The 16,768-nt window shown below is 47.3% G+C and overlaps 1 protein-coding gene across 3 annotated transcripts in view; it reads right to left on the reverse strand.

Moving 5' to 3' along the window:
* SPAG1 (sperm associated antigen 1) overlaps positions 1-16,768 on the reverse strand; it is a 1,022,992-nt gene that overhangs the window by 571,461 nt on the left and 434,763 nt on the right. For all 3 annotated transcript variants that reach the window (XM_085605177.1, XM_085605176.1, XM_085605178.1), the window contains one exon: positions 11,658-11,764. In XM_085605177.1, coding sequence (XP_085461303.1) covers positions 11,658-11,764 — 107 coding nt within the window. The remainder of the gene's footprint in view (positions 1-11,657; positions 11,765-16,768) is intronic.

Consider the following 16,768-nt stretch of genomic DNA (forward strand, 5'->3'; position numbering starts at 1 on the left):
GCGCATGGTTACTCAGAGTGTCCCAGCGCTACAGCAAATACAGACCGAGGACACTAAAGTTATAGACTAAACCAATGTTTTTTTCAGCAATTTAAAAAAGGTAGCCTCATTAGACATACTTCTAAGTTGGAATGGTAAGCGATTCTAAATCGTGGTAACATGGACAGAACTGGAAGAAACTCCTCCTCTCAACCTTTTAAAGCGAGCGACAACTATTAGCAATGCGCCCCCAAATGAAAAACCCTGGGAGGACAGTATCATCGTATCCTGGTATTGATATATTCCGTCCCCTGCCAATGAAAGGCACGGTAGGCTAACGGTAAAGGTTTAAATACAATTCTCTTACCAACCGGAAGCCAGTAAATTTGTCTTAGGTCCAAGGACATGGGGGTCCGCCTAGTGAGTGTAAATAAAAGACTGGATGCCATATTTCCTACAACTTGCAGGCATTGAATTGAATAGACAGGTATGCCCAAATATAGAACATTAGAGTAGTCAAATGTAGATAAGATCAATTTGGACAACTATTTACTGTGCTTCCCAAGGAACAAACGGCCAAAACTTTTTCAACGCTTTCATAATCCAAACAAAATCTTCACTAAAGCAGAAACCTGAGCTTTGACTGAGAGTTGACCATCAAAGAGCACCCCTAAATTCCTCGCCACCTCCGTAGGAGGAGTGGGAGTCTGACAGTTCCTAGGCCAGGTCCTCGTCCATCCGGGAAGTGGGTTGGGTCCAAAGAGCAGAATTTCAGTCTTGTCTGGGTTACACTACAGATTATTTAATCTCAGACAGCTCATAACTGCCCCCATACAAGTTGAAAAGGACTCCTTTAGTGAGGCAGAATCGTCGTCATAAGAGAGCAGTAACTGAGTATCATCTGCACAAGAAATGATTTACATGCTGTAGGATTCCACAAAGCAAGCAAGCGGGGACAGACAAATCTTAAATAAAGTGGGAACCAGTGCTGAACCCTATGGCACTCCACATGTAAGTGTCTTAACACCTGAAAAGTAGGGATTCATCCAAACTGCCTGATCTCTAAGGTACAGAAAAGAATGAAACCACATCAGATCTGATCCTCCCACCACGAGTGCTACCAGGCGTTGATGTAGATTATCATGGGGTACAGTGTTGAAAGCCGCCAAAAGATCTAATAAGATCAAGGCGCCATTATGACCAAGATCTAAGGTCATCTTAATAGACTCTGTTATTTCCAGCTGAGCAGGTTCCATACTATGGCTTGATCAAAAGCTGGACTAAGAGGGATATAGAAGTTTGAATGGCTCCAAAAACTCTGAAAGTTCAGTAGTGACGATTTTTTGTAATAACTTTGATGCTACTGGCAGGACAGAAATTGGTCTACAATGAGAAAGAACAGAAAAATATGTAGTTGTGTTTTTTAGGAGAGGGATAATACTTGCCTTTTTCTAGGCCTTAAGAACAATGCCTGACTGCAAGGGGGAACTAAACAAGCTAAGATAGACTGGACAAATAGTATCAGCAACCTGTTGCATAATATGTGGTGGACACAGATCGAACGGGGAGCCAGATTTACAATAAAAAAAACTCACTTTTAGCTCCTCCCAGTCTGGTGGTTTAAGTTATAAAAGCTTATCTTCTGAAAGAAGTGTCTGAAAATTAGAGAACGGTTCGATAGTTGAGACAGGGTTTAACGACAAAGGATTAATCTGGATTTTAACAATTTTGCTTTTGAAGGAGTTGCTCACCCTAGAACATAAGTTCAGGTTGGCTTCAAGAGGCAGAGCGAAGGCTTTGGAATCCATGAGTTGCAATACAATTTTAAAGACTTCCCTAGGACTGTTATTTATATCACTTATCTTCTTAATGTTAAAATTGCTCCACACAGTTTTAGATTCCTACGATATTTGCTTAAAGCCCATTTGTATGACAACTTATAATCATCCTTATAATAGCTTCTCCAAGTTCCTTCCAACTTTTTACAATGTTTTCTTTCCAAAGAGAGCTCATGGGAAAACCAAAGGGCGAATGGAGTGTGCCTCTGTTTCGTACAGATTTTTTTAGGGGCCTGGGCATCAGCAGTGGCAGAGAGCCACTGGCTCACTGCAATTGCATCTTTATTGACATCTCCAGATAATGTGAGAATGGGACACTAAGATATCCGGCAAGTCAGAATTCGCAACTTTATTCCAGGATCTAGCTGAAAGGCCTAATGCCACAGATTTTCCCACCCCCTGCATAGCAAGTGGCCAAGAAAAGGGCATTAGACAGTGGTCAGACCAGACTACCTCCACAGGAGCTTCCACTGAAATGGAGGTATTTGACAAAATCAAATTAATAGTGTGCCCTTCCCTGTGGGTGTCAAAGTAAGATCGAGAGAAGCCAAAATCTCCACAAAAGAATTAGCCAGGGAATCATCTGCATCATCAACATGTAAATTTAGGTCTCATAAAACCGTAAAATTAGGATATTTTAGTATCTTAGGCGCTAGAGCCTGTTGAAGGGAATTCATGAATTCCCCAGCCTAGCCATGTGGCGATAGAGTAAGACCCCATAAAATGATGATTAAGCAGACTAGGATATGCAAAAGCTCAAATCTTCCAACTGAAAGGTGGAATAGTTAAGTTTATTTCTGAAAGCAATAGCCAGCCCCTCTCCCTCGTTTGCAACTCTATCCAAATGCACACACACATAATTCTCAGGAAGCGAAAGTTGTAAGTCAGGGCTTGAATCCTCCCTCATCCATGTTTCAGTCATAAAGAGAACATCAAACTACAACTCTTCCAAAAGATTATAAAATTCTGCGGCATGTCTGTGTAGGGAGCTGATATTTATTCAGGCTGCTTTTAAAGAAGCCAGGCTTTCTATAGCACCATTATACCTCTTTACATCAGTGTTTCTAAATTGCAGAGAGATCTTACAACTACCACACGTAAGAGGCCCACACAGTTAGAAAGAATCAACTTACAAACACTTACATTAAGTCTACCAAGTTCCTGAAGCTCCGCAGCGGTAAAAAACACTTGAGAGTTGCTCGGTTGGCAGAAACAGGCATAGTGGCTGGTGCTGGCCACTGCCAGTACATGGACGATCACAGACAAGCTTGTGTTTAGCACATAAGCGGCGCGTCCGTGACATGGGCATATTTTTATACAGCCTGATAAAGTGCTTTTAGGCTTTAATCCCTTTGGACTCCAAATAAAATGAGCTTTGTTTTCTAGTATTTATAGAGGGAAAAAAATTAATGACTTGGTATCTCTGAGACCAACTACACATCACAGTAAGCAAATATCAATGGTGGCATCAGTTTTCGATCAACTTTGTCATGGAACGGTCATAAATGGCAATAGATTGTAATTTTGTGTTCAACTCGCAAAGTGCTGTAGTGTTTTTCTCTCAAGCATTGGAAAGTGGAGTCTTGATGCTATCAAATTATATTACGAATCAAAGATTCCTGTACTTTTATTACATGGCCTACACTGCCCATAGCGAAAGGTAGTGAAAAGGTGTCATAACTGTGAAAGGAATCTTCCTTTGAAGTTAATCATAGTTTATCAGTGAAGGCAATCCATCTTCAACTGGGTATGCCAATTGTCAGATTTAAGGGATGAACTTGGATTGTTAGATCTTGGTTTCATCTTTGCAACACCGATTGGTATACTTTACAACAGCTCATTTATCTCAACTTATATCCAAATGCTAACTTCAGTTTAACAGATCAGTAACGAGGGGCATGGCCATGCCGGCGACTAAGATGACCACTCGTCAGTGAAGCTCCATCTCAAGGGGCCCTCAAACTTCCAGGAATTGGGTAGAAATCAACATTTGCGACCATCGTAGCAACGATAATCTGCACTTTACTGTGAGCAACATGTGATGTTACCTTTTAAGAGTGTCTAGCTACACACGATGCATTGATCTCTAGTGGATGGGTGGCCGCTCGGCATACACCTCGGAGGCCCTGCAGCAAGAGGGGCTTCAGATGAGCTTGAGGTTTGAGGCTGCCGAGCCTCACTGAGCTGTCAGCACCGATCTCTGGACCTGGCGGATTTCCCAACAAATGCTGACAAGTAAGGAAGATGCTTGAGGGGCGAATCTTCAGGTGACAGCACTGACCCAGGAAGTGAGCCTGGACAAACATCTGGAAACACCGCGAGCCCCTGAAGCGTGGCCTATATGAGGCCTGATCCTAACACCTCAGTTGCTACCATATAACTGGCTTACCCCAGAGCCCTGCCTCCTCCTGGCTCCTGGTAGAGCATATGGGCAGCGATCCCATTGGTCTGGGACGGAGGATTGCTCTGTCCCAGCAGCCTGCACTACTGCAGGCACATCAGGACTGGTAGGCCACATCTCCTTACGCGCAAAGCGGCGAGTCCCACCTTTTTCCTCACTGTGCTCTGGAAGAGGCAGCTAGTTGAAACTGTGGAGCTCACCACACCTACCTGGCACCTTCATACAGCTCACCTCCCGAGTGGCTCGAAGTTGTTGCAGCCGCATCTGCTGTTCACTCTCCTGCCCAGCCAGTATACAGACGAACTGTATGATTGCCACGCCAGATCCTCTGCCTTACTCGACAGGGAGTTCTTTGCCTACTAAATCGCTCTAAAAAAAAAAAAAGTGAGGAGAGATCCACAAATCCACATCACGGCCGCCTCCACTTAGCTTTGGCATTCCACACTCCCTAGGACACGCTTGCTCACTGACATTGTACACAGTTAGTTGACAATGGTACAAACAGCGAAAGCTTTCCTTTGAGCATTCTAAGGAGGTCGGATGGGCAGACGCCCCAACAGAAATGGGAAAAGGTGTTTCTGTGACCACGGACTCGGAACAACTGACTGGGATGGCTGCCATTATGGCAGAGCTCCGCGCAGGCTTCCGCTCTATAGGTGATCGATTCGACTCATGCATTGGGGAACGTCTGGATCACCAGAATATAAGACAGTGCAGAGGAACATATATCTGGCATGGAGGACGGTGCTACACCAACTGCTAAACAGTTGGAGAAAGAGGAGCAACTCCTCAAAGCCGTGGCAGTTCAGAACAAAGACTTGAAAGAAAGATCCTGCCGCAATAATATTTGCATTATTAGCATTGCGGAATCCACTGATATGGCCCCAATGGACCAGTCTGTGAAACAGCTTCTTGCGGAACTTTTTGATCGCCAAATTTTCATGCCTACCTCCAGGCGCTTCACCCCATCCCATTATCACCCGCTTACTTAATTTTAAAGACTGGGACACGACAGAGGTCCGCAACACAACCAGAGCTCTGCCCTCTCCTTTTTATTTTCTGACTGCACAATGGCGGTCCAAGATGCATGGTACAAGTCGGGGATGTCAAAGCTTTCCTACACAAGCACAAACTGAAATACGGCATGCTATATCCGGCCTGCCTCACAGATTCACACAAGGGAAAGCTTAGTTATTTTCGATGCCCCTTTCGATGCTTTGGCCTTCTGCAAACAGTATGGCAAGGAGACCTCGCCCTCCCGCCGCAGCATGCCAGACCGCACACCACCGTATCTACATGCATCAGCGAGCACGGACCTCTTACTGACTGACTGAACTATGCTCCATGTTACACACCCTGGAATAGCCTTTTTTTGGTCAAACAATAATCCATGTCTCCAATTGCCCGGCAGAACTTTGTATATTCTTGTTATCTGACCCTGCTTCTGCTTGCCATGCATTATATGTCCAATTCCTATGTTTTCTTATTGGGTTTTATTTTTCCAAATGGTGCCTAACTGCCGCAGCATTGACCACCTCCAGTGGTGTATACCAACTTGGAAACTGTTGGGGTATTTATTTTTGTTTGTTATGGGATTTACTGGCTGGCATTGTGACTTCTGTGGATGGGGAGTGGAGGATGTTGGATACTGTTGTGGGTTTTGTTTATATTCGTTGATCTTGCTAGCCCGGAAAGAGCTCATACCACAGATGTGCATGTATATTCATACATACACACTATTAGAAGACAGCAACACAATTGGACCCACACAGCTAAGCTCATATTCTTGTCTTGGAAGGTTCAAGGCCTTAACAACCCTTGCAAATGCAAGAAAGTGCTTTTCTACCTTACCCCGCAAGACATAACAGTTGCATTTCTACAAGAGACACATCTATCCCCAAGGACTTCCACCACTTTTGCATCCTCTTTGGGCCCCAGCAGATACTTCTCAAGCTACAGTACTTTCTCATGCGGAGTCTGCACGCTCATACACAAAGCCTTCTTCACTCACACTGCTAGTATTATAGATGATGGAGGGAGAAATGTCATAGTGACAGGAACCATTGTGGAAATCGAAAATAATTGCTGTTAGCATGACCTGAAGCCATCTTGGTTGGGGCATCCATTTTGTTAGCCATGTGATTCTTCCGTCTTGACTGTTGCTTGCCTTTCTATTCTGCTTGAGTCATCAGATTTAGTTAACTCCTTCTATTCTAAGCACAAGCAATGTATGAGCTCAGAAAGGCCTGTAGCTGCTAGACTGCAACTGTTTGAAAATTTAACTGTCCATCATGTCTTTCTGATGTAAGCAGTTCTGTTTCCTCTCCCACTTTGCTGACTAAGTGATTTCCCATTTGCCCATGTTTGTCGGTAGTTATTATTGTGTAGGCCTGTACCTTATATTTGTAACTACATGTTTACTAGTGCAGAAAACTCAGTATAAAAGGCTTGTGGTCTGTGTATTAAAGCCACTACCTCCTGGAAACTTGAGGGTGTTGTATGGACGTGGTCTCACTCATGAGTGAATAAACTTGTTCTTTGAATTCCAGCTTCAGTGCCAATCTCTTCTTTGTTGGTTTAAGGACCCGTAGACAGATAAGGGTGAACCCCTGCACCGGTGGGCCCCTAAAAAGGCTCATTTCCACACCATGACCGACCAATGTTTGCTCTACGTATATGCCCCAGATGTGGATTCCCCGGACTCCTTCCAAGAACTTGTCGACACTGGGGCTCATGGATGCTGACATTTTTCTACTGGGGGCGGGGTAACCTTGACATGACAATTGACCCCTGCTGGACTCCACTGGCACAGCAGCAGGTGGCAAGCCATGGTTTCTATGGGTCTCCGGGATATTAATGACACTTATCCCCTAAAGGATGCATGTTGCCTGCTGAAACGCGCTTGCACTCCTGAGTACACTTTTTATTCCACCCCCTACAATGTGTGGAAAAGCATAGATTTCTGGTTCATATCGGCAAATGCCACACCATGGCTGGTGGATGTGAAGTACCTTCATGTACACTGTTGAATCACTTGCCAGTTAGGTTGGTCCTAGAGGTGCCTGGAGCACCAATGGTGGCCCCAAGCACCTCCTAACACGATGGGTGTTCCGCTCTGAGCTCCGGGGCTCAATTATGGAATATTTTGAGTTACAGTTGCTCTGCAGGCCAGGTTAAGGGACACCTTCAAGTTGTACATACGAGGAGTCTGCATCTCCATCACGCAGGGGTGCTGTGGTATACACGTAACAGCCTAGTCTGTATTGAAGCTGAACAGAGTGATATAGACCATCCAGACTCTCAACAACGCCACAGGCCACAGCTGTATCGCCGTGTGCCACTAATGGACGAATATCAAGACCTGGCTTAGAGTGAAACAGCCTATCTGGGAAAATATGCGCAGGCCCGAGAGTACTGTGCCCGCCTCGTGGTGATGGTTGAGCTACAGCTATCAAATGGGGGCAGAGTGATGGATAATCGAGATGTCATTACTGAGCTTCTCTATTACTACACACAGTTGTACACCTCACGAGCCAACAGGGACGAATCTATCCAAGCGAACTATTTTTCTGACGTAGCAATGGTCTGGATTGCCTAGCGACAATTCCAAAGCAAATCTGTTTCTAGTGGAGAAATCATTCAAGCCATTGATCACCTTGATGGGTCCAAGGCCCCCAGCCTTGACAGACTTACAGGGCCACACCTTTGGGAAATGTACGCTGAAGCTTTAGAATCAGGAACTCTTCCATTGTCTTTGAGGGAGGCGGGGGTACCCTATTATTGAAGCCTGGCAAGGTTCCACAACACTGTACCTCATATCACTCATTGTCGTTACTCAACTTTGACAATAACATTCTTGCTAAAGTCCTTGCGACTCAGTTGACTCTGCTGATGGACCAAATTATCTTGCTTGCCCAATCGGGCTTTGTCCCTAGCTGCTCAAATGCCTTGAATTTGCGTGAGGTGTTCTGAGCAGGATCTCACTGAGTGTTCAGACGGCTGTTGCCCTGTTAGACCTACAGCAGGCATTTGATTCTCTGGAATGGCCCATCCTGCGTGCAACACTGCATAAACTGGGTTTACTGTGTGGGTTCATTGCACTTATTATGCTATTTTACTCGACCCCATTGGCCAGTATGCGAGTGAACAGCTCCCTTTCAGATCCCTTCGCCATATCTAGGGGTATTTGGCAGGGTTGCCCCCTGTCGCCTCTCCCCTATATCATAGCCATGAACTCTCTGGTCTGTCATTCACAGGAGAGACACCTGCATCGTGGTCTGCATTTCATGCCAGGTCCCTTGCTCCTCTCACTTTATTTGTTGTTTATATGTCATACTGCAGACAACTTGAGCTCGATTGTGCGGGAGATTGTTCAGTTTGGCGCGTTCACTGGCCTTCATATAAATTGGGCAGAGTCAGAGCTGTTTCCCCTCACGAAAGCCAACACCCCCATAGCATGTGAATATCCACTCACTTCGTGTGACGGTCCAACCAAGTATCTAGGCATCATATTGCACTACGATAAGGAGCAGGTGATCCGTCTGACCTATGGTCAAGCCATAGATAGGTTAACCACACAAACTGAATGCTTCCCCCTTTCTATTGCTGGCCGTATCGCTATTATTAAAATGGCCATACTCCCCAGATTTCTGTTTTTTTTTTATATATACCCATCTCTCTTACCAACAGCTTCTTTTACACCCTGACTAGCCTTTTGTTGCGACTAATTTGGGCCAACCATAGTCCCCAGATAAAGTGGCGCACATTAGTGCTTCCTTATGATAGAGGGAATTTGGGGTACCTGATTTCCAGCTGTATTATCTTGCTGCGCAATGCCATTATGCATATCATTGGTACCATGCTGACGCACGGCTCCCTTACGCCAGACCCGAGAGGGTTCCGGCAGGGCCATCGCCATTGCAGTCCCTACTCCAGAAGGTCATAAAGCTGAATGCCACAGACATCCAAATTCTGTCGACCACCAGCTGGCCATGGAGAAAACTCAGCCGGATACACAAGAGTGACCTGTTATATTCCTCTGTGCTACCTTTGGCAAATAATCATTGGCTCCCTATCACCCAGGAAAAGTTGGTTCAGCGCACTCTCTTACACCATCCTCTGCACACATTTAGGGTCCTTTTTCCCTTTTTCCACATGGTCACATACTCTCTAATTCCAACAATAGCAGATTCACAAATGCTACTTACATGGATCATTTTGTACAGCGGCATACATGGATCATTTGGTTTCCAGGCTTTATTTTGCATGTGTGACTATGCTGCCAGCATGGGATGGGAAGATCAGAGAGGCCTGGGAACAAGACCTAGGTCGGCCATTACCCAACAAGGTATGGTACTACTGTTTTGAACAGAACAAACTGGTTGCTCCCAACCACAGGCACAAACTCCTCCACTACAAATTTCTACACAGGGCATACACTACACCTGTTGCGCTCGCTGAAATTGACCAGGCTAGATCATCTAAATGCCTCAAATGCCTAGGAGAAGATGCGTATTTCATACACTTAACATGGACCCCCCTTCCTAAATCTGAGTATTGGCATGACGTGTTTTCCGGACTGCCTTTAATGATACAGACTGAGCTTGCACCAGACCCCCTTGTGGGTTACATGCATGACGTCCCGAAGGGGGTCTGAAATTTACGGCAATAGCACTGTTGCTGGCGAAACGAGAGATTGCATTACACTGGGGCAGTAGACACCGTCCAACTGTAAACGCCTGGTTGAAAAGCCTAACATACTGTGACAATGCTGGTGAAGTCTATGCCACGCTGCAACCCCCTACATCCCAGCCTAAAGACATTTGGCAACCACTACTCGAGTAAATGTTGTCATTGGAGACTTCTAAACTGAACTGAGTTTCTGTGTTGTGCCTGGTTGAGGATATTGTAATGTACATGCCGACTCCTCTTGTGGGGGTAACCCCCACTATTGTGTATTGAGGTAGCATTGGTCCTCCCTTGGCTTTATGTTCTTTGTGCTGTCGTTCTGTCCTCACTGTTTCAAGGTGGCTTTTCCTGTTAATAGATATGATAATTATTTGTGGAATGTTTGACCACTGTATGGGTTGTTTCTTTGTCTGTTTCTGTGAATAAGCAAACATATGACAAATAAAGTTTAAAAAGAAACAAACAGATCAGTAACGAATGCCCTTTCTTTCTTGAACTTCTCTAAAACCAAAATATATCTAGGGGGGTTCAACAGGTGAAATAATAATTCTAATTTTAAAAAGCTACAGCACAGATTACTTAAGAAACTTTTCTAATGCACTGTGCAAATAATAAGAGACAGGTGCCTGATCTCTGACACCGCTGAAGTTAGGGATATGGACTTTTACTTAAAAGTCACATTACCTCCTACCTCCGATCAACTTCAATTTTAAAAACCGGTTCCCTTCCGGTAGCAATTAATATAGGAGCAGAGGCTGGAGCGTGTAAATAGGAAAAACGCTGTCCGTTTTGTAGTTACACGATACTCTCCATGTTTCATTAGTCATTATCAAATTATGGAATGTACGCATGAGATTCACCAATCCAATTTTTCAGAATCATTGGATTCAAACTTTTAAAGCTGCTTTCTTATTTTCATTTAATACACATTAAGGACTTCTCTTTTTGATGTTTAAGAATACATATGAATCATTAAATGTAGGTTTTACTTCTGTAGAAGTATGAGTTTGTAGAACAAAATCAAATATCAACATTGATTACTTTCCAATAGGCTGGAGATAAAACAATAGTGCTGCTATTTTAACCTCTGACTCTTTTAAAATATGTTGCAAAAGGAATAGGGTTATACATGTGAAAAGTGTACAGCAATTAACCCTTAACGGGAAATCTATAATGTATTAATTCCACTTTATTCATTTGCAAGCACCAATTTCTCTTGTCTCTTAGGGAGGAAGGTAAAGATAGAAATGAGAAAAAGAACATTAGGCAAAAATCACAACAAGACTAATTGAAAAAACATCTAGACGCTTAGAAAGAACCACTCCAGATATTAGTATGTTATAGCTTGGAATAAAGGAAAGTACCTCTGATGACTACTATACTTATTTTTAACCAGTGAGTCCCAGCTTGAGAGTGAGTAAATTCATGCAAGTCCTATAAATGCTATGCACATGCCCATACTCAGAAGAAGTAAGAATACTAGCAAAGAATATGACAAAGGCACAATTTATGGCTAGGTGCTGACAGAAAGGCACAAGACAGAAAGTTTTGCTTTGTGAGTTGGCGAAGTCCTTGAACTTCAACAGTAAATCACATATAAGTCATGAATAAATAAAACTACACACAAACTGTGTCAATCATTTGTTCAACACGGTTTTTGTGTTCACATCAGCCTCGCCCCTTTGCACACTGCTACAAAAAAGGTCAGAGAGAGGTAGACAATAATCTTGCATTCAGTTGTGCCGTGTTACCTGTGCTATTGCATTATCTGGCTCCTCCCGTAACACTCTGTTAAGATCTGCTGCTGCTCGCTGGCAGTTATTCAGGTGATAGTTTACAGTCGCCCGACGCAAGAGTCCTAAAAAAACAGAAAACAACCATTGTGGATCATTAATATCTCAATCTCTGTAGATATACTGAAGGGACACATAATTAACTGCGCAAGAGACTAGTGGGTGTTAATGGGCTCTAAAATTGTATTGCATAATTATTCACAAAGTACCTTTTTTTTTTTTTTTTTTTTTTTTTTAGAACCTTTATTGTCACTTCAAAGTGTACACCGCTATTCAGCCAACAACCCAGAGGCAGGCAGCATAGTGACGTGGCGGCACGCCGCCAAAGCTTATCCACATCGTACATCTGAGCAGAATATCCAAAGTAAGAAGATACACGATTCATAACACCAACAACCAAAAGCGACAGTCGAGGAACAGTAGCATACGCTAATCATCAGTACCCCTGTAGTTGCCAACACGTTACCCACGCGGTGCCGCAGCCGCGGAAACACCAGACAGCCCATCCAGTCACACCGCAGCCCAGCCGCCAGAGCATCAACGGTCAATGTAGCGCATCCCCATCGCCAGTTGACTTCCCCATGCAGACCCAAAGCGCACCCTTGTCAAACCACCAGTCCAACCGCGCATGGCCTCAGTCCTCGCTAGTCGCATCCCTCCCCGCCAGCCAGTCCACTAACGGCTGCCATATATCCACAGGTCGTGAGCGCTGCGGCAGCTGGTCCCAATAAGCAGCGAGTTGGTCCTTGCAGTATATCGCGGACCTAACCCATCCCGCAACGGCCGGCGGGGCCTTCCTCTTCCAGTGTACCGCCAGTTGACGCTTGGCGAGCAGTAAGAGAAGGGCCACAAGGCGTCGCGACGCCGGGGGTATATTCTTGACAAAACCCAGGAGGGCCACCAGTGGGTCCGGAACAATGGGCATGCCCACAATTTCACCTACGGACTTGAAAATAGCGTTCCAGAACCCGTTAATGGGTCCACACGTCCACACAAGATGGAAGAACGTAGCGTCCCCCGCGCCACATCTCCAACACTTCGCGTCAGCCTGCAGGCCCATCTTGAAAAGTTGTATAGGTGTACGGTACGTCCTGTGTAAGTAGTTGAAGTGTACCAGCCGCAGCCTATAGTTAGGCGACAATTGCTCAAGCTGGGCGCAACAGAATTCCCACTGTTTTTCCGTGATGCGCACGCCTGCTTCCCCCTCCCACAGTGTCCTGGAATCCACATGCGCAACAGGCGTCGCGCGTTGTGTAGACCTGTATATGCGTGTTATTAATTTCCGCGAGGAGGAGTTGGACAGTACGTCCTCCAAGGCCGCCAGCGACGGCGGGGCCTCCGGGAACGTAGGGTACCTCTGTTTACAGGCCGACCGTAATTGATAGTAGAGTAGCAGCTCCAATGCCGTTGGTTCAGAAGCCGCGGCCATGTCATGCAGTGTAAGGAAAGTATCGCCCGGATACAGGTCACCTGCCACTGTCAGCCCACACGCACGGGCCCGGCGCGCCACCGCCACGTCCGTCAGTGGACCCAATAGGGGATTGCCATCCAAAGGCATGCTCGGGGCGTAGAGATCAGAAATGCCCGCGCGCTTAGCAATGCCCGCCCAGGCCCATCGCACCATCTCCACGGTGTCAATGTCTTCCCCAGGTCGTTTATATTTCTGGTACACCGCTGTCCGTAGCGGACAGGGCGCCGCCATGTCCATCTCAATCGCCACGTGTGGCTGGTAAGGAATCGGGTGATGCCAATAGTGCAAGTATTCTGCCTGCGCGCTGTACGCGTACAGCTCAAAGTCCGGGGCTGCGAGGCCCCCCTGACGGAAGGGAAGTGTAAGGAGGTTCCAAGCCACTCTAGGCTGCCTGCCCGCCCAGACCAGTTCGATCACGGCCGAGCGGAGGCGGCGGAAGAATGCCTTTGTGAGTGGTAAAGGGATATTTACAAATAGATAGAGGAACTTGGGCACAACGACCATTTTCGCAATAGCAATGCGGCCCAACATAGAAAGCGGCAGCGTCTTCCATCTCTTCACCTTGGTCTCCAGCCACTCCATGGCCACCCCAAAATTAGACAGCCACACGTCCTGAATTGAGCGACTGATCCGAATGCCTAGGTACTTGACCTCGTCAGTGGCCCATTCAATCGGGAATTCCGTATGACACGCAGCCGTGCCGTCCGTCAGCGGCAACATCACTGACTTCGACCAGTTTATATCTATGCCGGTTAGGCCGCTATAGCGTATCACCTCTCTCATCAACGGATCAAAGTTCTCTGACGGGTTCAACATGTATATAGTAAGATCATCAGCATACATCGATATCAACAGGCCACGTGACGTGAAACCAATGCTGCGCTGAGTGTGGTGTTGCCTCAATCGAACCGCCAGTGGCTCCGTGGCGATAGCAAAGAGTAACGGCGAAAGCGGGCAACCTTGTCGAGTCCCTCTGGTTATGCGTATGGGCGCAGACGTTTGACCATTCACCCGCACTCTTGCCGTCGGGCCATTATAAAGTAAGCCGATACGCCTAGCAAAGGGCAGGCTAAAACCCATTCGGGTAAACAGCGTCCGCAGGAATTTCCACTCCAGGGAGTCAAACGCTTTGGTCGCGTCCAGCAACGCCGCCGTCGCCTGCACCCTAGGGTCCAGGTAGTGTAGGAGCCCGAAAAGCACCCTCAGGTTATGGGAGGTGGACCTCCCCATGACAAAGCCCGACTGATCGGACAGCGCTATCTGTGGCAGCATAAATTTTAAGCGGTCAGAGAGCAATTTCGCATAGATTTTAGCATCAAGGTTTATCAGTGAAAGCGGGCGATAGGAGTCCGGGCTGGTAGGGTCTTTACCCGGTTTCAGCAGCGTGATGATCAGTGCTTCACGCATTGACTGGGGGAGGATACCCGTTTCCACCGCCTCCTCAAATACCTTGTGCAAGCGCGGAACCAGGATATCAGCATATTCTTTGTAGAAGGCCGCCGTCAGCCCATCGGGGCCTGGTGCCTTGCAAGGGGGCAAACTAGCGATTACTGCCCGTATGTCGTCCGGCGCAAACGGGAGGTCCATATACTGTCTGGCGCTATCATTGAACCACGCCAACGCTATAGTATCTAAGTACTCTCGGAGAACAGTGTCATCCGGATCCACCCTGGAAGTGTATAATTCTCTATAAAAGTCTGTCATAGTGGCGAGTATATCCGGTGGCTCCCTCACCACCCCACCTTCTACACTCTGTAACTCCAGGATATGGTCTGCCCCACGCGGTGCCCGCAACAAATTCGCCAGCGTGCGGCCAGCGCGGTCCCCCTCTCCATATCGTCTGGCCTGACAGTCCTTAGACAAATACGCGACCTCACGGTCAGCTTCCTCCTGGTACCTAGTCAGCGTCGATCGAAATGCAGCCCGCACGCTATCAGAAGGCGCCGCAAGCAGCTGGACTCTAGCTGCGCAAGCTCCGCCTCCAAGGAGCGAAGCGTGAGCCGTATGGATCTCAGAACTCCCGACTTCAGGGACATGCAATACCCTCTCGCGACCACCTTGCAGGCCTCCCACAGTGTGCCCGGGGACTCCACAGAGCCCTCATTAAGCTCAAAGTACTCCTCCAGCTTTTCGCGCAGACCCTGCTGGAATACCTGGTCGCGCAGTGCCCGGGAGAGGAACCGCCAGCTAAAGGGCGTAGCATATTTGGAGGGGGTAGCCAGTAACAATAACACCGGAGCATGATCAGAAAGTGACCGCGGCAGGTGCTCCACCTCTAATACCGAGGTGTGTAAATCTCTGGATAACAGCCAGTAGTCTAGCCTGGACCAGGCAGCCCTATGTGCAGTTATGCATGTGCCCGCGCGATCCCCGGGGTGCAATACCCTCCAGGAATCCACCAGCCCCGCATCCTGTATAATACCTCCGAGCGTCTCCGCCGCTCTAGGATGATGGTCCCTGGCCGCGCCCTGCCTATCCATCGTGTCAGATAGCACCACATTGTAATCACCTCCCCACAGCACTGCCGCCGGCCCCCGGGTCTGTACCTTATGCCATAACTCTCCATAAAAGTCTGGGTTGTCGTCATTAGGGCCATAAACATTCGCCAGCACCACTCTCATGCCATGCAGCGCCCCCACAAGTATGATATATCTGCCGTCAGCATCCCTAATCGTCTCATGTGTGGTCCATGGAAGCCCTCTTCTGATTAATATCGCCACCCCTCTGGAGTAGTTGGAATATGCCGCATGTACTAGCTCTGCCCATCTGTGCCGCCGAAGCAGCTGCACCGCATTAGCAGTTAGATGGGTTTCCTGCAGGAGGCAGATGTCTATGTCTTTCCTAAGGAGGTAGGCCTGCACCAGCCTGGCCTTGCGGCCGTCATTCATACCCCGCACATTCCAAGTTAGGCACTTCACGTTCTGCACGGCGACAAGTCCATCAAAAAACCATGATCCAGCAGCAGGCCATATCCACTCAGCTCGCCACTCCCGCCCCACCCGCATACACAAGGGTCAAACCCCAGCAGCTCGACTAGCAACCAGGCACAGGAGTGAGCGCAGCACCTCGTGCATATTGACGAAAAACATTGCAGTGAGTACTGTATAGTAAATGGTAAATCACAGCGATGCGCTTCCTCTCGGTCGTCGCTACAAACCCCACAAACAACCATAACATCCTCCCAACACCCAAGTCCAGAATCCCCACCCGCGCCAACCCCCCAATCAGGTTGTGCAACATCCCCCCAGATCACCCACCCCACCCCACAAACTTTAACTAAGGCCATTGGTAGCAACCAGTGAATGGGAATCATCCCCTGAGGCGCGCAGGTTGGCCACCTACTAACCCCGTACTTTTGACAGGGCGATCGAGCGCCTGCTGGATGTGCCAGCTCGAGGACCTCCACCCCCTAGATCAAGAAGTCATATTAATAGCAACCCAACCATCTGGAGGAAATCCCCGATGTCCCCAGCAGTCACCAGTCTCCAATCCAGCCCATACAGGCCAGTCACAGTGAAACACCAAAAAACCCCATCGGATACAATCATTAAACATACTTAGCCTGTCCTGGAGAACTGGTCCCTCCGCAGGCGGGTGG

This window comes from Triturus cristatus, chromosome 5_1 (assembly GCF_964204655.1).
Source record: "Triturus cristatus chromosome 5_1, aTriCri1.1, whole genome shotgun sequence".
NCBI lineage: Eukaryota > Metazoa > Chordata > Amphibia > Caudata > Salamandridae > Triturus > Triturus cristatus.